The 24,172-nt window shown below is 37.6% G+C and overlaps 2 protein-coding genes across 2 annotated transcripts; both read right to left on the bottom strand.

Moving 5' to 3' along the window:
* Positions 386 to 1,595, bottom strand: LOC8077877 (transcription factor MYB25). Its single transcript, XM_002444405.2, has one exon. It carries the CDS (start codon positions 1,262 to 1,264, stop codon positions 587 to 589), a length of 678 nt encoding a protein of 225 aa, XP_002444450.1. The 5' UTR covers positions 1,265 to 1,595; the 3' UTR covers positions 386 to 586.
* LOC8080633 (1-phosphatidylinositol-3-phosphate 5-kinase FAB1B) lies at positions 3,179 to 13,207 on the bottom strand. Its single transcript, XM_002444404.2, has 11 exons — positions 12,057 to 13,207; positions 10,156 to 10,854; positions 9,723 to 9,876; positions 9,265 to 9,609; positions 8,008 to 8,856; positions 7,599 to 7,933; positions 7,406 to 7,529; positions 7,162 to 7,332; positions 5,580 to 7,037; positions 4,550 to 4,816; positions 3,179 to 3,998 (listed from the first exon to the last, which is right to left on the bottom strand). Exons 1-11 carry the CDS (start codon positions 12,725 to 12,727, stop codon positions 3,675 to 3,677), a joined length of 5,397 nt encoding a protein of 1,798 aa, XP_002444449.1. The 5' UTR covers positions 12,728 to 13,207; the 3' UTR covers positions 3,179 to 3,674.

Here is a 24,172-nt window from a genome sequence, read left to right as displayed (position 1 = left end):
TAAAAAGGAACGCAAAAAAAGGCCATTCGTTCCAGAGGACGCAAACCTCTAGCACCGATAGTGGTGGGCCCACGGCAAGGCATGGCCCACAATGGGGAGCGAGGAGCAGCCAGCGCGTGCTACTCCTGCGCGCCAACAAGCTGCCTCCTGCCTGGCACGCCTCCTTGCCGCTGAGGTGGATCTGTAGCGGCACACATGCATCCCTTGCTGACGAGCTCTGCTTTTGGGTTTGCTGTTGGAGAAGCCAAGTTTTTGGTATGCTACTCATTTACGATACATAACTTAAATCATAAAATAAGTTTTATGTTTGAGTTTTTTTTTTGTTGGCGATAGTCTAAACTTTATCCACAGATAGATGATAGCCCTGACACATGTGGGTACTTGGTAGAACCGGACAGGTAGGAGTTTTGCCTCGGGATCAGTAATCCTGTTGTTTGCAGGTATGATGAGCAGAACCAAGCGAGAATTAGAGAGTAAAGTGGAATTTTAATTCCTCACAGAGACACAAACTTTGCTAGTTCGTCCTCTTAAAATTCCACGCCCGGTGCAATCTGCAATGGCTAACGACGAAATCGATATCAAACCATCAAAGACACAGCCGAAAGGAAGCCGCTTCTCCACGATTCGACGACGATGGCCGCACGGGCCCCAGGCTCAGCTCCAGCTCCGCATCGCTCAGCCCCGGCGACCCCAGCTTCAGGCCGAGGCCGATCGGCTCCACCGCCACGTCGCCCTCCCCCTCCACCTCCTCCTCACGTACAACCAACCGATCTGCCGCAGTGGCCTCCCCCATCGCCCGAGCCCTGAGTGGGAACAGATCGAGGCACACCACGGCCTCCGCCGCCTGGCCGTCGGTGTCCTCGGCGTCGTCCTCCGCGGCGGCGGCAACGGCGGCGGGGTAGTAGCCCTGCTGATGCATCTTGCGGAGCGCCGAGTTCCAGCGGTTCTTGACGGCGTTGTCGGACCGGCCGTGGAGGAAGCGCGCGATGGTGGCCCACTTGTTGCCGTGCACGCCCTGCAGCTCGACGATGCGCGCGTCCTCCTCGGGCGTGAAGGGGCGGCTGTCCAGCTCCGGCGCCAGGTGCTGGCACCACCGCAGCCGGCACGACTTGGCGCCGCGCCCGGCCACCGCGCCCGCGATGGCCGCCCAGTTCTGCCGCCCGTGCTCCCGCACCGCCCGCCGCAGCGCCTCGTCCTCCTTCTCCGTCCATGGCGTCTTCTTGCAGTCCGCCGCCTTGCCCTCGCCGCACTGCGCCGCCGCCATGCCCCCCGGCTCCCTGGCTGCAGGGTACACGCCTGCCGTTTAGCAAGAGGTTGGATTAGGTTTAGGCCGCGCCGCATGCCTTTATATAGTCATCCGCTTCATCCGCGTTGCGTCGTACAATTGGAATGAAATTATGAATTCATCGGATATATGGAAAGTTTCTAGTGGAGGCATGGAGGGTTGCTTGTTCTTGGTAAACTGAGTGGCCATGCGATGTAAATTGTGATTTAACAGAATTTAAGAACTGCTCGTGGGACAATGATCCATGATCCTATACAATTAGAAATTCAAATGACAACTGAAACCACCAAAGTTGTCGTCGATTGTTGTACTCAATCCATCCTAATATATAAGATGTTTTACTTTTTTTACACTAAGTTTGACCATTTATCTTATTTAAAAGTTTGTATAAAATATCACTTCTTTTTGTCGTAGTTTGGTTTATTAATAAAAATTTTTAAAGAAATGACTTAAATTTGAGTATATTTGTACAAATTTTTGAATAAAACAAGCGGTAAAACTTGGGGTTAAAAGTATCAAATGTTTTGTAATTTGGGGTGAAAGGGAGTATTAATTAATATTGCACGAAACATGTTTCTAAATTGTAACTTTTTGTATAATAACTTATTGTGCCCATGTCAATTATAATGACTCGGCTATCTTTGTTGGAATTAATTGACTTTGATCCAACCTTATTTCAATTTAATCAAATAAATTCCAAGACACGTAATAGATATTGGGTGTAATAAAAAGATTAATTGTATATGGGAAGATAGTTGGAGAGATTACTTAAATGGGTGGCTATCGCTCGCACTTGTTGTAGGTTAAGAAAGATGGAAGATGAGCCATAACCCCTGCGGTGTGTCATGGCACGGACTCAATGTTCGGGTGGTCAAACCATGACATAAGTAGACAAGTGATGAGTGCTAGTGAAGATTCTACGAATCCAAACTTTAACCAACGACATTGTGATGGGTCTACATTTCTCTCAAACTTTAACAAACGCCATTGTGATGGGGCTACATTTGTCTCCTATGAAAGCGAGAAGAGTGAAAAGTGGAAGACAATGATTCAAGTTACTAAAGAATGGGTATGAGAGTAAAAAACAATCAAACGGGGGAGAGAGTGAAGAACTAAGAGGGCTTAGGGTGAATGATTACAGATATTTATTGTTTCTAACTGTTCTAATATGTATTAAAAGCATACTCCATATCATCGCTTGGTGTGCAAACATGCACAGTTCTAACTGTATGAATACAAACCTTAAGTCTAGGTTCTAAGCTTAAGAGAGACAGGAAGGATATTATGGGAAATAGAAAACACACATGCTAGCATGTGTTTCTGACTCGTATAAGCACGAATCGTAAATCCAAGTTCCAGTTGAGACAAAGGAGAGATGCAAGGGTATTGCAGGAAATAAAGATACACGAAAGAATACCTTCACTCTTGTTCGTGTGTTGCAATAGAGCTTGAGACATATAAGAATCGAACTTCGTATCATGTTAGACACAAGTTGTTCTAACTCGCATGACCGCGGATCATGAGTGTAGAGTTAATTTTGACGTACTAAAACATAGCACTATTGCAGAATTGCATTACGAGGGATATGTATAGATATAGGTGTATAAATATAAATATTCTCCTTTCGTCCTGAATTCAAATGATTTGAGGACGGACCAAATAATGAGTCTGACAATCCATAATTTAAAAAGACATGAATGCATGTCACACTTCAGTTACCAATTATAGTAATGACTATTAAAAGGTATGTATGGATTGGATCTAAAAACAGACACGCATGGTTGAGTTGAGCAATCCATACCTTAGAATTTGGGACAAAATTTGAAACTTCAATATATTTTAGGATGGATTTGTTATTTAAATCATACAAGATTAAATACGACGGACGTAGTAAGTCTTAGGAATTATTGCTTGTCAAATATTACTGACTACTGTACATGAAAATTCCACGTCTGCATAATACAGGCTTTTATTTTGATATGACAGACGGCAATAGCCCCCCAAAAAAATGACAGATGGAAGACTCAATATACAAGGACCGTTTACAAAAATAAAAGAATTCTCCGCCCTGCTCGTTCTATACATCCAACAAAATTTAAGCGACGACAACAGAGAAGTGACGACACTATGAACTGATTTATTATAGACGGAAAAGTGGAAAAAAACCTAAGACTAGGACATAACTACAGTTTTGAGAATATACATATCCGATGCTTGAGAGGGACTCGATGATGCAATCGGACCTGTGCCAATTAGCACGAGAGAATGCGGTCAGCCGGAAGGTCACTTGGATGCACCAGGAGTAGCCAAGGCAGAGTGCCAGACTACCAGTTCAGCACTTTTCACGACAGGACATGACAAAAACTGGACTTATCGGTCAAACATCCTATCACTCTTGAGACCCATTTTGAGAATCTTCTTGGCAAATGTTTGATGATGATTTGCTTGGATTGATTATCGCAGGCATCCATTGTTCAGGAATGACAATAAAATAAGCAGACATGGCTTTCCGGAACCGCTTCTTATATTGCATAGGTGAAATGACAGTTGGAGATGAGTTCTTCGGCCCACCTAGAATGCCAGAAGATTTTACCCATGTTTCAAGGTGCTTGTCCCATGTATACTGTCTCATAAAATCAATAATTCCTAAGACCAGTTCATGTTTCTCCTCATCAACTCCCACAAGCAAGGAATAATCCATCACATCAATTCCCTGAAAAACACGGGAGCACATTAATGTATCTATGCACAAGCATCAGAGTTTGAGATTCGGTCTACCTTATATTTTCATTTTAATCTTAAGTGCACTAATGTCAGCCTATATTACTATATATCTAATTCTCGTTGGTCTGGAGTAGACTACAATGAACCTTACAAGTCCTAAGAGTTGCAGAAACAAAAGAAAAACAGAGAAAAGCCTAAAGAATGTCATAAAACAAAAAAGGTAGTCTAATTACAATAGTACAAAGTATGAACTTGTCATTGTGTACTACGACTATACAAGAACTTGAGGAAAACAAATGAATATAGGCCCGCTAAAAGAGGATTAAATGGGAACATAGAGATTAAAACAAGAATGCTCAGCTATGATTATGAGTCACAACCATCCGCTTCGGTGCTAATAAGAACTTAAGAAGTCAGATTCTGATCCAAAAAATCTGGCTGAAGATTGTTGAACACAAAAAATTGAAGTTGAAGATAACTCTGGAAGCTCCTACATTTTCTATAAGCTTTGATGAGAACAACAAATAGATGCGAACTTACAGCTAGGAAAGAAGTATCATTCCAAACAGCTCTTTCCAGTAGCCGTTTTGCCTTGTTCCCAACAAAAATCGGTGAAGTTGGCATTGCTTCAATTAAGTTCTGGTCAAGAAGAACCTTGTTGCTACCATTTGAATCTGCGTTATATCTTGACCTTGAAGATCCCTTTAGATCATAGAGCCTGGTGATATTCCGTCCAAACAAAAGATTCTCCATCACAAGCAAATCCATCTTTGACTCCTTGCCACCCTTTACATGCTTAATAGTAACCTAAACACATCAAGTCAACAAAATTAAAATACTCCCTCCAGTCAGGGGAAAAAAAGAGAAATGTTGTAGTTTAATTTGAAGTCAATAAGATGCTGCTTTCATCAATACATTTTGCTTATTAAATACTCATAATAGGTTGGCATAAATCAGTCTACGCAACCATTTTACTATGGCACATTTGCTCATGCTATTAAGAAGGAATTTATTATAGACATATCTTCAGTCAAGATTAATAGAACTTCACTGCACATAAATACATAATTTTGGCATTACTTTTCAACAAGAGGGAGTATCTATAAAAAAAATATGCTCTATTATCTGTGGGTCTGATCCCAAACACTAAGGAATTAATAACTCAAATTTGGAAATCCAAAACATAAATAATTTTTGAACTTGGCCAAATTTGATGAATAATGCAGGGGGATACATAAATATTGTCAAAGCCCAACTTCATTTTCACATTTATGCATAGAAAGTTATATTTTCCTTTGGAAGCATCATATCTATGACTTGCTTGGAACAAAAAGATGCTTTTTATTGTTTCAACGAGCTAAACTATACAATTTGATCAAGTTTGAAAAGCAGTCATTCTTGATATACAGAACTATGTTTTCAAAAGTTTCTGCTTGATTGCTAGAGCCATTTTCCTCATAAGGGGCCAATTAATATTACAAGACATAATTGTATTAAGTCAATGGATGGATGAAGATTCTTTGATACAGCTGAAGTGTAACAACAATGAAGAATGTTAAAAAGAACATACCTGATAGATCCCCAAAATTTTTGCTAGGCATGTAGGGCTTCCAGTGCTTATGGACTCTGACAGATATTTAAAATATTCAGTGCCAAACTTAAGGAATGATTCAAGCTCTGTCTTTGTAACTTGTTTTATTATAAATCTATCATCCAAAGATTTCGCAAAAAACACATTGCTTTTACCGCCTTGTGCTCCCCATTTTTTACACCGACTGATGGACCTCAAAAAGTCAAGCTCAGATGGACAGCAAGACCTTCTTAGTGCTTCAAACTTTTTTGCATAGTAGCATGTAACATTATATTTGACTTTCCCAAGTGGCCCACCATCTTCAAAAGAAACACTCAAGTGCACCTGATCAGGAGCAAAGGATCCTCTAACTCCAGACACTGATGAAGTAACATCATAGTGGGATCCAAATTCCTCAAACAAATGAAATGGATTAAAATTTCCTGAATCATATACAGGCAATGGAAGCGAAGAATCTTTCTCTCTATTTTTGCTGCTCTCGTCAGACAACTGGAAGCAGTACATGGGTGAAACAAGTGCATAAGAAATAACACTTGTTGGCTCATCATCAAATACAGGAATAACAATATCATTAGGTCCAGTAGGTAAGAAAAGTCTTGCTCCACCTTTCTGTGATAGCTCACAAAACAATTCGACGTATTTAGGAATGTAGTCAGCCAAGGAAGTAAATCTCAGTGGTGAACTAGAGGTTATGTTTAAGGAACTGTTTGATGTCATGTATGGCATCTTAAGCCATCTAAGTAATTCTTCTGCTGCATCTCCAGACCGGACAGTAAAACTAGAAGTATGCACAGCCTTGGCTTGATTTTTAACATCAACTGCTGTGTCTTCGACTGAGGGTAGTGGTTTCGCCGAGTTTGAATCAGGGGCAGGTCCATCCTGACCTCTCCATTTTGCATCCAATGTGTCTGGAATATCAGTAGTAACTGGAAATTGTCCATCAGAAACAACTCTACGTACACCAGTTCTGGATTCTTGGTTATCCAGTCGATCCTTAACATCTGCACTGGTAGCATGATTGATTTTTGCAATTGAATCTTCAGTGCCGTTCAATTCTGCAACATTCCCTGAGCTATTTTCATTAGACTCATTGGCTTGGTTGAATCCCTCATCTTCACCATGAGGTGGACAAGAGCTCTGTTGTAACAACCCTTCCTTTGCAGTTGAAAGAATTTCTGTGACCTTTGAGCCCTTCTCCAACTTTGGGGCTGGACCGGCACCAACTGACTTACCATTAAAATCAGAATTCCCACTCCCGATCCGTAAACTAGCTAGTGCATCACAGTACTTGCCACCTGAATTTGCAATGAATTTCAGCCGTTGATCCCACAAGTAAGACAGAAGTAATAGGTGCCTCCTTAATTTGTTAACCTCAAGAATATCAATGAATGGCTGTCCCTTTCTCATATCCTTTTTCAGTAGATTATTTAGTGACTCCTGTGAGGTGAAAACTCCAATAATCAGAGAACAGCTTTACTAAAGAAATTTTATTTGTGCAGACATGGGTAGGACAGTGGGCGATTGAATAAAACATTATATAAGAAATTCAAAACTACTTAACCATAAAGTCAGTCTTCTCTGCCACCAGGATCTCTTCCAGTTCTCCAATATTTCTTCTCAACTCGAGAATCTTCAAGTTGCCATCAAAAGAACCTGTAATTGGCCTTCCTCCTGAAATTTTGTGGAGTGCATTCAGAACTTCAGAGAACAGAAGTTCAGCTGAGTCATCCACCTGAATCAGCAATCACATCAGTGAGGAATTATTGCACACACAGGCTCTTACATTAAGTACATCTTCATATTACCTCTTTTGCTTCTTCTTCTACCCATTCCTGATGCTCAGAAGTAAAATCAAGTTTTGATGGTGGTAAATAAACGGAGTGGACCTTAATTGATGCATATCGGAAGCAAGCAACCATTTCACCAAAGCTGAAATGCAAACATGTAAGGTAAAACCCTTAACAATTTGATAAAGATAGATAAGAGATAAGAATGTACCCATAAAAGCGAAGGCAATCCCTGTGAAGTGAATGACCACAGCTAGCTACCCTACTTGCTGCCGCATGATTTGAAAAACTAAGTTCCAAAAATTTTCCAAAAGACAAGCCCCAGGCAGCATCAGACATCACTACTCTTTTAGTTGCTGGAGGGAGCCCATTAACTCGAGGACAGCGTAAGCATCTATGCCACATCCAAATTCTACCATCATTTTCACCATCACCAGGCAACTTTACTGAAAGTTTCCTTACTGATATTGTTAAACTGCCTTGGGGGTGAACATAGCAATAAACATGGGCCTCTGGTGGCAGCTCACAAGATTGGCAGAGGTTGCTCTGAAATAAAAATTTAAGTTTAATACAATATAAGGTTTAAAAGCAAATATAGATGTGGAAGACCTCAGTCTAACCTGATCAAATAGCTGGTCACGCAAAAACCTGCCTAAAGGTTTGTCAAAGTTACCATAATATTTTATGCGAAGAAGGTGTGGTCGCTCACACAGAGTCTCTTTCCAAACACAACGAGAGGATAGAGAAACTAATATACTCTGATTGTCGGCTGGAGATGCTGGAATTTCATCTGTTTTTGCAACTGAATTATCCTTTATGCTGGCATCGTCATGAGAAATCTGCACGTTCAGAGGAGCAGCCGGCTTATCTGCTACCTTGTCACCACTGTCACCCTTAGCTGACATCAAACTCGTTGGATGAGCAGGCGATACACTAAAGTCATTAACCAGCGCATTTCTAGAGGTTCCATGTAGGCTGCCTTGTAAATTCATTTTTGTGTTCACATCTCCAGTACCATCAGGACAGTGAATGTTCGACTGATGAACCAAGGGACCAACAGGTGACTGAGGGACCATATCCAGCAAACAGGTAATACGTCCATTTTGGCTATTGATCGGAACAGATGTTGTTTCATCATAAGGACCTCCCAATGCTGTTTGTTCCATTTGTTTAGTGTCATTAAATGCCAGATCATCATTTTGCAAGCCAAATGCTTGCAGGCAACTGTTTGGTGTTGAAGCACTAGGGATTGGTATGATAGGTATTGTCGAGATAGACCTATCAGCACTGGAAGGTTTGTCTGGCAAGGCTACAATAATTGGTGACTTGAGAGGGAGTTCTGGAAGAGTTGCACCTTCATCCACAAGGAATGATGTTTCAAGTGCCAAGTGGTAGGCTGCAAATACTCCATATTGCACAACATGCTTCACCTTTTTTAGCTCATCCCCATTAGCACCTTTGAGCAAAATCTACAGAATCGGAGGAAGTTAGATATATGACCTTTGGCAGCAGCCTCTTTTTTTTAATATACATATGTTTCCTAACACCGGTAATGCAGATCATTTATCTAAATGAGATGATAACAAAGTGGCCTAATCAAGCATTCAAGGAACATGTATCACAGCTACACACTTTTTTAGCTAAAATGGGAAATGCTGCATTGCTGCTCATGGACAAAGCAATTTTTTAAATCATATATCCTCCAATCTCCACGCTGCATGGAATACTTTAAATCAGCTTAATTGCAAACTTTTCCAGGTACCCCAGCAATGAACTCGCTTACCCCTTAGTAATTAAGTATACCAAGGTACAGAGTGACCATGCTAACACAAGAAAAAGACAGCAAAATAGTTGAGACAAAAAAGGTAAATACTTACTGTACAACCAAACGGTTTGGGACAGCCTTCAAAAAACATGAGGGTCTTCAGCATTTTCTTCCCGCCTTCCCCAGCGGTCCCATGCTCTTCAACATACTTCTCTACATGGAATAAATCACAGCGCCCAAGCTTCTGGGATGACAAATAATCAATTGAGGGAACTATATGAGCACCAGTGCAGCGTGATATCCTTTCCAGCAGTGGTCTTTTGATATTCAGAACAAGGGAGATGTTTTTCTCTAGAAATAAATCCTGAGCATAACGGGACACAGATTTCTCTACCAATACGACACTTGGTTGGTGCGCTTTGATCTTCGCAACAGCCATTTTCAAATAATCTGTTTCCTGGAGTTAAAAAAAACTATGAGTGCATCCCTATCAGCAGCTGTCTATAACCTTGTCAGTGTCCTTTCTGTTTACAACATAAGCGTGGACAGACTGGAATTCACAGGCAATACCTGCTGCAGTAATGTATCAAAACTTGAAAGCAAATTTGATACACGCTGATATTCGAGTGCACCACCAAGAATCAAGATTTGAGGCTTTTCCTTTTTTGATGACATACGCCGGTGAGCAACATTCTTCTTACAAACAACTCCTTTTACAACAAAACTGTAAATAAAGGAATGGATGTATAAAACAAAAAATCTCAAGTGGAGATCAAAGAAATGCACAGATAAATATAGTAACACACTATGAAACTCAAAGCGCTGTAGATTAATAAAAACAAAGCAAGTACACATCAAGTGGCAACAGAAGGCAATTGAATTACAAAGCTTCAGTTTCAATTAACTATAAGGTTATGGACGCTCAACCATATAGATGTAAAATCATCAATACATATGAATGTGAATAGTGATGCATGGAAATTGGAAAATAGAATTTGTTTACCTTTCACTTGGGTGACCACAAGCTAAGCATTTCACCTTAACATAGCCACCAGGGTCCATCTGACCGCCTTTGCTGGTGGTATCTGGCTTCAAAAGAGATGCAGCTTCCCAAGACAAAGAAGTAACTATATCTAGCCAACTCTCTTTGCCACTTTTATCAACTAATGGTACCTTTTCAGCCTGAAGAAGTTGAGAAACTAACGCCCGAAAATGGCCATCAACAATGTCTTTCATGGCTTTCTTGTGTTCCTCAGCTGATTTATCTCTACTTCGACAGTGCCCACTGCCAAAGCTGTTTGAGCGAAGATATCCCCACTCTCCTGTAGCATCCACCCCCTCATCATCATCATGTTCACCATCGTGATCATCCTCTTCGTCCTCAGGTTCTGGAGGTACCCAAAGTGAGCTATTGTTTTCAAAGTCTACAGGCTCATTATCTAGCACTTCCATGCTATACATGGAAGAAGACCGAGCATTGCAGCACTCATCAACGTTATGATCTTCATTCTTATCTGCTCCCAAGGAATCAACTAAGGTTGTCAAATCTTTCCTTGGGGAAGTAGATTCTTTTGCGTCATCACTACAGTCAACATGATGTCCATCAAAATACATAGGTCCATAATATTCTTCAGAATTTTGCATGTGCTGCTCTTCCAAATCTGAACGGAAAACTGTGTAGTCATCATCTTCATCGTCACTCCTAACACAAAATAAATGTTATTTAACAACAATGCACTTGGGATTCAAAATAAAATTTCCTATTATCTAATATTACAATTCATTAGAGCTATGAGGGACAAATCAGATAATACAAGAAATGGAATTCTCATTGCAACGTAACACCATGGATCTAGTTAAATCACTGTTCCTCTAAAGAATAGGCACATTCCTTGGCAAAATGAAGTGAAAAACACAATAGATATCATGAACTGAATTGAGTATATTTCATTTTAAGGGAGTGGGTACCTGATAAGGACAAGCAAGTCAGAATGTAACACAGCAGCTAAAATGCAACACGGGAAGCTGAGGTCAAGGACCTGAGCGGCCTGGTCCTATGGCGTGCAGTGAGAGAAGCACTAATGGGTACACAGGGAGTGGGGTAGAGATAGAAAGGTGAAGGAATATATAGACGATTAATGCTTACATGACTTTCAATAAAATAGATTATCCCTTCAAATAGAGATGGTCTCCAAACAAATCTTATAAATAAAAACAAACTACCGATTGGCAGAGCTGTCTAATTTTCAAATAAAACTTATCTCCTAAGTAGATCTTGAGACTGGGCCCTAGGAGTTAGTGCAGCTCCGAATAACGGTAGAATCCAAAAGTTTGAGGTAATGTACTAAAAAAGGGCCCTGATACCAATAGCAAAGTAAGTGGACAAGCACTTTTTCAAACAACTTATCCAAAAGCTGCAAATACCAGGACTTGCTATGCCCAAGCATCCACAGAGAATTTCTTGTTGCTCAACAAGTCTACCTGATACATGCTGGCCTAGAGCACATGATAGACTCAGAAACCAGAAAGCATACATGCTGGTCCAAATAACAGTTATGTACTTAGAATTTTAGCTAGTTGCTGAGAGTAGAGATGCACCTGATGCAAAAGAATCATATCTCCAAAAGAATATCCAAAGAGTTCAAAGACTGATATTTCTATGTCCGAGGATCCGCAAAGAAAATATTATGGCTCAACTAGTAAGTACACATTTGTTCTACACCTCTACCCAAGACATATATAACATGCAACAGCATCTCACAGGCACGGATCCAAGCTCCTAATCAGTCGATCAATGCACATGTAAACTTATATTCACAAAATAATATTTGTTCTCAATAGCATTGAGAAAAATCAAGTTCCAATTTCTTAAACAACAAAGCACGAATCATGGAAAAGCCTTACCTCTGCAAGCAAAAGTTGAATTGATTGGACGACTTGTCAGCATAAGCTGCAGGCTCCATGGCTGGAGCAGGGTCCATAGCAGGCAGCTGCTTCTCAGGATAGCCGTCATCCTCGCCGCAGTTGCCCTCTCCGTGGACCGGCACCGACGCAAAGTCGGAGTAGCTAATATTCGCATAGGACGACATTTGCCCGTTCATCCCAGTGAAGCTGGACTTGTCACTACCAACGCTAGCTGCGGATAGGGACGGGCTGGTCGGCTGCTGCCCTGCCGCGTCCCCGCGCGCTGCGGCTTCCTCCTCCAGCCAGCGCTTAAAGCAGTAGTTACAGACCCTGATCCTCTCGCCGTCCTCCCTCGCGGCGTCCCCCGGCGAGCGTGGCACAGAGTTAGCCGTGCACCGGGCGCAGAACACGCGTCCGCAGTGCCGGCAATGGTGGCGCCGGTTCAGGATGGTGAACTGCGCGTCGCAGTCGTAGCACACGCGGCAGCTCTGGTCCGGCATCCAAAAGTCTCTAGAGAGGTCGTGCGGCTGCCCGGCCGCCGCCGCCGCCGCGGCCGACTGCGACTGCGACTGCGACGCGGGCGGCGGCGGAGAGTGGTCGCCCCGCCGCGGCATCCACGACTTCACCGCACCGAACAACTCCACGAGCCGCCCATCCGGCGATCCCATCATCCGCGCCACGCTTACCACCTCCTCCTCCACCTCCAGCAGCCCCACCCCTCATGCTCAATCCGGCGACGCCTCAATCCGCATAGCTAGCTTCCCCTAGAGCCAAAACCACTCCGCCGCCGCGCCGCAACCCGCCCACCAGATCAGATCACAAACCGAGGCGGAGACGGAGGCGGCAGCAGCAGCAGCAGCAGTAGCAGCAGCGGAAGCTAGCAACTCACAGGCAGACACAGCAGCCTCGACGAATTGGGCACCAAGACTCCGAGCTCGCCGGCGCGGCTGAGATCGAAGCGAAGCAACTAATTAATAGCTAGGAATCGCGGGGAGGGGAGCTAATTTGGCTTAAGAGAAGAACAAAAGAGGTTAATAACTTGGGCTGAGATTAGGAGGGGCGGAGGGGGCTGAGGGTTCCAGAAGGGCGCCAGTGGAGCACGGGAGGCTGGAGGGTGCGGTGCCGATTCACGGGGACGGAGATGGAAAAGGAGGGGGGGGATTGATTAACGGACGCGTTTCCGTTTTTTCGAATCTTTTTCTTGATGATTTTTGTGTTTTCCTTTTCTGCTTTTATTTGCTTTTCTTGGCGCCACCCGCTTCTACCTCTCTCGAGTTTCGCTATCCGCTGTTGTTATTCGGTTTCATTCCACGCTTTATTGTAGGATTTGGGCATAAATCAATGCGTTTCACTGCACACTTTATTGGGGATTTCCTTTGCATTGGGGCATAAATCAATTGGCTCAAACAAAATTTAGGTCTTGTTTAATTCACCCTAAAAACTAAAAAAATTTAAAATTTTCCGTCACATTAAATCTTACGGCACATACATAAAATATTAAATATAGATAAAAACAAAAACTAATTATATAGTTTCTTTGTAAATCACGAGATAAATATTTTGAACTTAGTTAGTCCATGACTGGATAATATTTACTAAATAAAAACAAAAATACTACAATCCTTAAAATCAGAAACTTTTAGGTACTGAAAAAGTCCTTACTGTACCGTACCTTTGCACGGTAAAGTGGCGACAGTATCGTTTTTTCTTTTTCTTTGTTTGACACGCCAAGGCTGCGGACTGCAGCTATTTCTTGTTTCTGTGTTTCATCTCATATTTTACATGCTTTATATATTTCCTATAATTTATAATAAAGGCTATTTGTTTTCTTACGTGTATGCAATACGCGATTTAGTGGCGATTCATGCTTATTATTATTTTGTTGTATTGCGATTTTCAATATAGCGTGTCGTATACAGTAAGAGCAATTTGCGGCCAGTCATCCTCAACTGATTTTGTATTTTATATTGCTTTTGCACCTTTTCTTGAAATCTTAGTATACTTGTGCCACTTGGCGACTCATGCTATACCAGTCCTCTGTTGTACAAGCATTCAAAAATTATATTCAAGTATAAAGAATTCTAGTAACAATAAAGTTTTACATTAAATAGTTACCATTTATGTTCTCATTTAGTCTGTTCAAAACTGTAAGTTTTGTAAGGCAGATGCGTCTTTTATTATGTGCTCATTTAGTCTGTTCAAAACTGTAAATTTTGTATATATGATAGATGGAGTATATACATTGAAACATCTTATTGATGTGGACTTATATTGCAATGTTTTATTGATGTGGACTTTTGTCGATGATTGTTAGCATAACAATCTAGTTACTAGTGTGATATTTGCTTTAATACTGCTCCTTTTTTTATGAAATTAGCATAACAATCTAGTTACTAGTGTGATATTTGCTTTAATACTGCTCCTTTTTATGAAATACAACGTATTAGATTGTTTAAAACTAGTTATGAGTAAATGTTTAAAAATTGTTCTTAAACTAGTATAAGATATTCTATATTGCTCAGTCACATCTACACGTTTTTGCCTTTTAAACCTTATCCATTATCCATGCATGCATTCATAAATGCCTTTTACATACTATATCTTGCCAAAAATGACTCATACATTCATGTCTTCTGAAACTATGCCTTACTAGAAAATTAAAAAAGTTTATGAGGTCTAGCTAAAGCTTATGTTCTCCAAAGCATGGCTACGTACACTCGTCTCCGATACCATGACACACGGCCCGCTCTAGGGTCCAGACAAGATGTCGCCTCCCTCCTATATACATGTTGCCATGGTTAGTGGTTACAAGTGGAAAAATATTAGGTGCAAACTGAGAAATATTGATGCAAACCATCTTTTCGTTGCAATTATGAAAACACTTCCAAAAAAATCATACATAGAGGTTTTCAAAATTATAAAGCAGTGTCATAGTTCATCCGAAAATGTACGTTGTCCCAAAAGTTGAGAAACAAAAACAGTCTAGAAAATTTCATATGAAACTGACAAATTTAATGTTCAGGTGCACTAAAAGATAAATTCTGACAAATTCGCATAAATTTTGTCTTCTAGTGCACTTGCAAATAAAATTTGTTATTTTTGTGTGGATTTTTACACAATAAGTTCGCCTCCCAACTTTTGAGACAACAATATACATCTACGGATGAACTACGGATATACATTGTTTTATAATTTTTGAAAACCTCTAAGTATAGTTTTAGAAATGTTTTCACATTAACTGAAAAAGGTGGTTTGCATCTAATATTTTCCTGAGTTTGGTTACAATAACAACAACCCTCTCTCCTATCTATGAGGACACCAAGTTACAAGAGGCCAACTTCAACTTTAAACTATCAAATGCACAACTAATAAAATCATAAAAAATGGACTCATATATAATAGTAGAGCGGGGACTTAGGCCATACCATTTGAGGGCAGGCCATGACATGGTCCGAAATATTTTTGGTCATGTCGGCATGACGAGGCCCCGGCCCGCATTTTAGGCCGTGTTTGGACCGACATGACACAAAAATAGCACATAAGTACATGCTATAATATAATTTTCTAATATTTACTATACTACATCTCAATTAATTATTGGATAACGTGTCATAAGTTATGATTAGGCCAAAGAAAAGATTTATCGTTCCATATCGGCATGGCCTGATATGTGACTTGAAGCAGCATGAGAGGGCCCGTGTCTAGCACAGCATGGCATAAATCCCACCTGATGAGCCCATGGCTAGTAAGTACTCACTCCATACTGAAAAAAAAACATACGTCCTATGCAGCGGAGAGTATTGTGGACACGTTTGCCCCTGCGAGCCGCCCGTTCGTGTCCACCAAAAAATAGCGCACCCACCAGGGATCGAACCGACCCCCTAACAGTCAACCTCCCAACTCGCACTTGCTAGCCAATCTACGAATCTTTCCTGGATAACATGCACCCGGCAGTCTATTTAATAAGATCAAAGGAGAAAAAATACCCTCTAATTAATGACTCTTTGGTTACCACAATCATGTCCTAAACGTCCCTTTTCAGTATGGAGGGAGTATTCAGTTTGGCTCATTTTTATTTGATGTAAAGAAAAACAAGATAAAGAAAGAGATCCTAGCTAATACTACAAGATTTGGGACCAAGTTTATTTTTCAAGAAATTAATTTGTGCAAGGAAGAGAAGAAGCGACGCCACTAATTAGCGAACATCCATTCAAAATGAATCCAGCGATCAAATCTCCGACCAGCATTTATTGTCTTAATAGGAAAGTATTCATTTCCACCTAACACGTTTTTAGGATAGTGTAGCATTCAATTTCCTCTCTTTTCTAGCGAACGTCCTCGCGTGCTTCTTTCTCTTTTCCCACACTTTGGCGTGTAGTATAAACATGTGTGTTGCACAACATTATTTTTTCTGTTTTGTGAACTAAAATCTGTGCGGAATTTATATTTTTAAAATACATGTGAGAATAACATTCTTTTTTGTTTTCAAAAACTAATCATTTGAGAATATGGGAAAAGGATTTAAAAAAGGTGGAGAAAGCAAAATAAAAGTAAATGTTACAACCTATAGTACAGAATAAATTCCATAATATGATACAAACTTTCAAAACCAGATAATAATAACTTCATAACTTCTCAGCATATCTACGACATTGAGCATTGTTTCTTTAATTCAAAGATTTGTAAAATATTTTAATATTTAAAATAACAAATATAAAAGAAAAGTTGACAACAAAAGTTAAAGACATAATTCTTAACACTAAGTTAATCAAATAAGTTGGATAGCATATATACAAAAGGAAAGAAAATTAAAGTTAGACACATAACTATGTACTCACTTACTCAAATAAGTTAGGTAGCATAGACATGAAAGCAGTGGCGGACCAGAAACGGATCAAGAAGGAGGCTAAATAACATAGCTAAATTTTTTTTTGCTTGCTCAATCCAGTACACTAATAGATATAGCCAAGATTGATTATTCAATATTGATTCAAAGTGCTCAAAAGTAAAGATTCATAGAATAAACATAGAAAAATATCAAATACATGGAATCTTTTGCTAAAAAAAACTGTTAAAAAAATTTGAGCCCAGAGGGGGGCTGCAGCCACTCCAGCACCCCCCCTACGTCTGCCAATGCATGAAAGAACAAGTTAGGTACATAATTTTATAGACTAAGTTAATTGGCAAGTTAGGTAGCACACCCATGAAAACAAAAAAAGTTATATAATAACTCTGCTATTTAACATATTAGTACAAATATGAAAATTATGTACGAAAATAACTACGTACTGTAACTTATAAGTTAGCTTGCTAGTCGTGTTGGCATATGCCTAATTGATTGCAAAACTTTCATATAATGTAATTTATGTTAAGTTTATTTAGGTCACGTTGACTTCCATCCTTCCACAGTAATCTATGGATTACTTGAGAATCTGTTTGGCTAGCTAACTTTTTAACTAATGTTGATGTTAATTTATTGTGAGAGAAAAACATTGATCCATAGTTGAAAAGTAGTGTTAATAAGTTCAAGCAAACAGGATGTTGTAACCAGTCAAACTCTTCTCCTACTTCATGAAATACGTGTCACAAGGATACACTCTCGAAAAAACTTATAAATTAGATGAACAAATTTATATGTACAAAGTAACCATTGATAACTTATATTACAATACTAACTTTTTTTTGTATAATTTAGATATATAACTTGTTCAATGACTTAGATGTAAAATTAGACATATAAGTTATATACTTAACTTAGATTTATAAATTAATATCATACCCTATTAACATAACATAAACATGAAACTATAAAAAAGATAAAATATAAAAAGACAAAATATGGTGCATTAAATTATATTATTCATCCACAACTAGTGTATAGATACATATTATAATCATATAAATTAGATAGATTAATATATAAAGGGTAAAAAAGATAAAGAGAAAAAAGAGAAAATGGACGCACCATATGACAGAAAGAGACAACAAGCACTTGCATATTTGGAGATATAAATATTACCAGTATTTTCTATAAATCTAGAAAGTTGAGAGAAAATTTGGCCCATATGACCCTGTTTTAGGAAAGGGGGAGGAGTATTGTATATTTAGAAATGGAGGAGTATAAACCTATAAATAAAATAGTAGCTACTATGCGCCAATATGTTTTGTTATAAGGCTGACAAGATAATTAACATTTCAAAGTTTTTCAACTTGTCAGTGTTATTTTAGCTGGTACGATTCTTTTTAGAATTTGTGGCCATTTTGGAAGAAAAATATAGTGCTGTTCGTTGGTCTGAAAAGTAATGAGTAATAGCTAAAAGTACAGTTTGCTAGCAAATTCGACAAATAAGCTCAAGTGAAAAGATTTTCAAGTAGTAGTCACTTCTACTCTTATTTCTGAAACTGAATAATTGGGATAATTAGCTATACTCGCATACTCCTATACTCCTATGTGATATGTCCTTAGACAATAACCCAAATAATCCATCATATAACACACAGAAACTTTGCATATATCTACGAATGAACATAACCGCAACGGCATGCGCGCGCAGTACTTATCTGTCACCGTCGCTCGCGTTTTACGATTCGCACTGGTCAACCCGTCTCTCTTTTACTGCTTCCCTTTCCCAGCTTTCTGCAGCTCACGTTTGATTCCCGGTTCTAGATTCGGGAGTCTACTCCACGCTCGACATCCCGTGTTCGAATCCCCGTGCTCTCTTGTTCGTCTTTTTTCTTTTTCTTTACGCCAGTTTTGTAATTCTGCTGGTGTCTTTAACTCCTTATCTTTTTTCTTATACTCATCCGTTGTTTGGCATTCCAACTATTTTCTGATCCGGATAGCCTCTTATTAGGCCTGGTTTAGATCCGTTTTTTATTTCTACAAGTATCATTTTCGTTTGTATTTTGTAATTATTATCCAAGGCCTTGTTTAATTCCCAAAAAATTTTACAAAACTTTTCAGATTCTCCGTCACATTAAATCTTTAGACGCATGCATGGAATATTAAATATAAACAAAAATAAAAACTAATTGCACAGTTTGATCAGAATTGACGAGACAAATCTTTTTAGTCTATAATTGGACAATATTTGTCAAATATAAACGAAAGTGCTACAGTGTCGATTTCCCAAAAAATTTTGAACTAAACAAGGCTCAACTATAAACTAATTAGGATTAAAAGATTCATCTTGCAAAATTACAGATAAACTATACAGTTAGTTATTTTTTTTATCTATATTTATGATTTTTATATGTGCTATAAGATTTAATATGATAGACATGTCCAGTAAAATTTGATGCGATACGCAATCTTTAAATATTTTTAGATTTTGTTTGCAAACCAGTATACGAGGGGTGGGTTGAGCTGGTGGAGCGGCGCTGGCAAGGTGAGGGCGGTGGCTACTGTCAACAGTGTACTGTGCATAGGCATAGGTGTAACTTTTGAGATGAAATGACAAGGGGGCAGCCAGTGCATGGTGTAGGTGTAACTTTTGAGATGAAATGACAAGGGGGCAGCCAGTGCATTTGGGCCTTGACGACGAAATCCAAAAAGTTTTTCAAGATTTCATATCAAATCGAATCTTACGGCACATGCATAAAGCATTAAATATAGACGAAAATAAAAACTAATCACACAGTTTGACCGTAAATCGCGAGACGAATTTTTTAACCATAGTTAGTCTATGATTGGATAATATTTACCACAAACAAACGAAAGTGCTACAGTTTCGAAAACTTTTCAGAACTAAACAAGACCTTCGTGTAGTGCAGTGGGACAGAGATTTTGCCCGCGCGCATGAGACTACGGTATTGTTTAGTTGCCAAAATATTTTATAAAATTTTTCACATTTCTCGTTACATCGAGGCCTTGTTTAGGTCTTGTTTATTTTCATCTAAAAACCTAAAAATTTTCAAGATTCTCTATCACATCAAATCTTAAAAATTTTCAAGATTCTCTATCACATCAAATCTTTAGACATATGCATAAAGTAGTAAATATAAACAAAAATAAACATCGAATCTTTAGACTAATTGCACAGTTTGGTCGGAATTTACGAGACGAATCTTTTGAGCCAACTTAGTCCATGGTTGGACAATAATTACCACAAACAAATGAAAGTGCTACAATGTCGCGAAATTTTTCTCTTCGCGAACTAAACATGGCTTTACTTCCATCCAAAAACCTAAAATTTTTCAAGATTTCTCGTCACATCGAATCTTTAGACGCATGCATAGAGTATTAAATATAGACGAAAATAAAATCTACACAGTTTGGTTGGAATTTGTGAGACAAATCTTTTGAGCCTAGTTAATTTATAGTTGGACAATAATTATCACAAACAAACGAAAGTGCTATAGTGTCGTGAAATTTTTCCTCTAAGAAACTAAATACAGTCCGAATCTTGCGACACATGCATGGAGCATTAAATATAGATAAAATAAATAACTAATTAACAGTTTACATATAATTTTTGAGACGAACCTTTTGAGCCTCGTTAGTCCATGATTAGACAATATTTGTCAAATACAAACGAACTATTTTGCAAAAAAAAATTAGAAGTAATCAAGGCTCGTTTTTGTTAGCCAAACAATTTTATTTTAGTATTATAATACTCTTGTTTTTATTTAGTAATTATTGTTTACCTATAAACTAACTAGACTTAAAAAATTCATTTAAATAGATTTACAGCCTAAATAGATCAGAGCTAGCATTTATAAAAGTTTTAATTCACTGCGATGAACAAAATGAAGATCATGTACCACCATAGATAAGCAAATTTTATTCCAGTAGTTCTACCAACAAAGACAAATAACTCATAGTACCATCCTGAAAATTTTAGTGACTAATACTAAACAAATTTCAGAGTACAACAACATACTAAATTCATTTCGAAACTAAACAAACTGCTCGACTGTAACAGCAAGAGTTATGCCACAAGCTTGTGTTTTATAAACATTGATGTTTTTTTATAAACTTAATCAAATTTAGTTTTTTCTATAAACTTGGTCGAAGATATAAAGAGCTATAAAAATAGAATCAGTTAAAACACATCAAGAGAAAGAAAATTTGATACCTTTTATTTTTGATAATTGGTCAAAAATATAAGACCAACAAAAATGCAATCCGTAAAGAAAACAGGAGAAAAAAAATAGATGCTCCATACGCACACTTGCAAATTCAGGCCTTAGGAGCACTAGCATTTGACAGAAAAAATAAACTTCAAGAAGCACTACTATAAACATATTTTATGCTATATGTAATTATATTAAATTAATATTATAAATCTTAATGGTTTTACTAAAGATCAGTTAAATTTTAAAAATTTTAATTTAAAATAACTCTAAAAATCTACATAGGAATATAGACCTTGCCAACGGGAAACTTTGGCCTTGTTTAGTTCGCGAAATTTTTTGACTTTGACTACTATAGCATTTCTGTTTGTATTTGATAATTATTGTTTAATCATGGACTAACTAGGCTTAAAAGATTCGTTCCCTAAATTATAGAAAAACTATGTAATTAGTTTTTGTTTTCGTCTATATTTAATACTCCATAAATGTGACGGAGAATTTTGAAAAATTTTGGAAACTAAACAAGGCCTTTGGTAAAACTTGAAGTACATGTGAGGCCTTGTTTAGATTATTTTTTTGGATTTTAACATTTTAGCCCTTTTGGCTCGTGATTTACAGGTATAATTAGTTTTTCGCTATAGTTACAAATACGTTCTACTACAGTCTTTTCGCTAAAAGTAATGCAGTGTTATCCCTGGAAAGGTTAGAGTGACGTGAGCAGTCAAGACTGAACGAAGTGTTTGCTTTGCTCGTGTGGATGAGGCCTTGCTTAGATGTAAAAAGTTTTTTGATTTTAATACTATAGTATATTCGTTTATATTTAATAATTATTATTTAATTATAGATTAACTATGTTTTAAAATTTTAGTTATAAATTATAGATAAATTATATATTTAATTATTTTTTATTTATATTTAATATTCCAAAAGATTTGATGTAACGTTTTAAAAAGTTTCTACATTTTAGGCAGCCTGAGTGCACCGCGATGGGCATTGCATTTGAGCAAGCAGATAGCAAGCAGACGATGGGAGCGTACTAGATATTGCCAATGTTTAGATCACTCAAATCTAAAAACTTTTCAAGATTTTTCATCACATCAAAATTTACGACACATACATAGAGCATTAAATATAGATAAAAATAAAAATTAATTGCACAGTTTGTTGTGGGGTGGCTAGTGGAAAATAAATGTCCACAAGCATTTGTGGAGATCGCGAGCACTGGAACAGTGCAGAGAGCAAGGTACTAGTATTTGTTTTGTACTCAAAATAATTGTCGTTTTAGATTTTTTATCACAAGTTTAACTAGATTTATAAAATATATATATAATATTTATATCTCTAAATAATTAAAAACTAGATTCAAAGATATATATATAATATTTGTATCTCTAAATAATTAAAAACTAAATTTAAATAGTATTTACTAGAAGTTTAATTAAAATAAATAATTTTAACGACACATAATCCGTAGTTATATGTTTTGTTGGACGTATTGGTGTACTATGATCTAGTACTACATACTCCATTGTCATCCCTGTAATGTACGGAGTACATTGGACAAAGGAAAAAGGTACAGTCAGTTCAGCATTCACATTATGGAGGATTTATGTCCTCAAATTTCAATTATATATTCTAAATAATTGAAGTTCAAAGTGAGCTTAAAAGTTAAAATAAAACATGCGGCAGGAGCACGGAATACTTTTATCCGTAGGTAATATACTTTCACTATTTAACTGTCGTCATGGGATACATGCCTGTCAATCCAAGTGAGTAAATTCGGGGTAATATAGTGGGCTAGCATAGTACATTCATTAAAAATGAAAAATTACAAATTTGATTATTCCCATGCTCAAACACACACGGCATAGTACTATTTATTGAATTGTGGAATAATTTAACACGTCATAAAAGAGAGTGTCAGTGTGATTATTGAGTTTTGGTTGTCATCCTATCATAATTACATATTGTTAAATCATATATCTCCTCTAATTTTCCCTTTTAACATAAAATTATATTTGTCATAAAATGTAATTTTATAAATATTTATAGTATAAAATAATTATAAGTATAGTATAAAATAATTATAATTATATTTGTCATAAAATAAAATTTTATAATTCACTTATTTTATTTTATAAATATTGATGTTTTTTGTAAACTTGGTCAAATTTAGATATTTTTTATAAACTTGGTCGAAGATACAAGGAGCTATAAAAATAGAATCAGTTAAAAAACATCAAGAGATAAAAAAAATTGGATGCTCATTTAATGATGTAATCAAGTAATAAAATATGGTTAATCTAGAGAATAAAATTTTGATACTTTATAGGTAAATTATACAATTAATTTTTGTTTTTATCTATATTAGTGCTTCATGCATGTGTCGCAAGATTCAATGTGACGAGAATTTTAAAAAGTTTTTAGTTGTTGGGTGAACTAAACAGACTAGGATCATGAAACAGTTACGCAATGTACAAAGTTTAGCTCACATGTAATGGCATCCAAGAAAAGGATTAATTATATAAAAGAGCAAAACATATCTGGTAGAACTTAGAGTTAAGGGTCTACTTGGTTCAATCACATGCGGTTATAAGAAATTTCAATCTAAAGTAAAAGAAAACAACACTAGACAAAGTATATATAACAAGGTGAAATAGGAAGAGTGGAGTAAGCGGTGAACTGTTTAGAACCAACTCATGGATGATACTGTGATGAACAAACTCATTAGATCTGAAATAAATATTTCTACAATGCAAACGCAACATTCTGATTGAACAAAACAAGTACATTTTTTTTTTCTAAATCTGCAAAAGTTGCAGTATAAAATGAATGTTGGTAATTAATGGGATCTGTGATGAACCTGTTGAGCTCCGGCGCCGGATTAGATTATAGAAGAAAATAATAATAGAGAGGATACAAACTAGAAGATTAAAAAAAACTCAAATGCATATAAAACTGTAGCAGAAATAGGATCTAAGACTGGATCTACAAGTGACTTGAAGAAGTAAAAAAAAAAAAAAATCTTAGGACCGATGAAG

The sequence above is a fragment of the Sorghum bicolor genome, chromosome 7 (assembly GCF_000003195.3).
Source record: "Sorghum bicolor cultivar BTx623 chromosome 7, Sorghum_bicolor_NCBIv3, whole genome shotgun sequence".
In the NCBI taxonomy this organism is placed as follows: Eukaryota; Viridiplantae; Streptophyta; class Magnoliopsida; order Poales; family Poaceae; genus Sorghum; species Sorghum bicolor.
The sequence above is the reverse complement of the archived record's forward strand: the minus strand, read 5'-3'. Positions and strand labels throughout refer to the sequence as shown.

Excerpts from the sequence above, each read along its gene's own strand:
- LOC8080633 (XM_002444404.2), bottom strand. The coding sequence starts at position 12,727 with ATGATGGGATCGCCGGATGGGCGGCTCGTGGAGTTGTTCGGTGCGGTG. Across the intron at positions 7,530-7,598 it reads GATTGCCTTCGCTTTTATGG|CTTTGGTGAAATGGTTGCTT; the intron begins GTACATTCTTAT and ends TTTGCATTTCAG. Across the intron at positions 3,999-4,549 it reads ATGATACTTCTTTCCTAGCT|GGAATTGATGTGATGGATTA; the intron begins GTAAGTTCGCAT and ends CGTGTTTTTCAG.
- LOC8077877 (XM_002444405.2), bottom strand. The coding sequence starts at position 1,264 with ATGGCGGCGGCGCAGTGCGGCGAGGGCAAGGCGGCGGACTGCAAGAAG.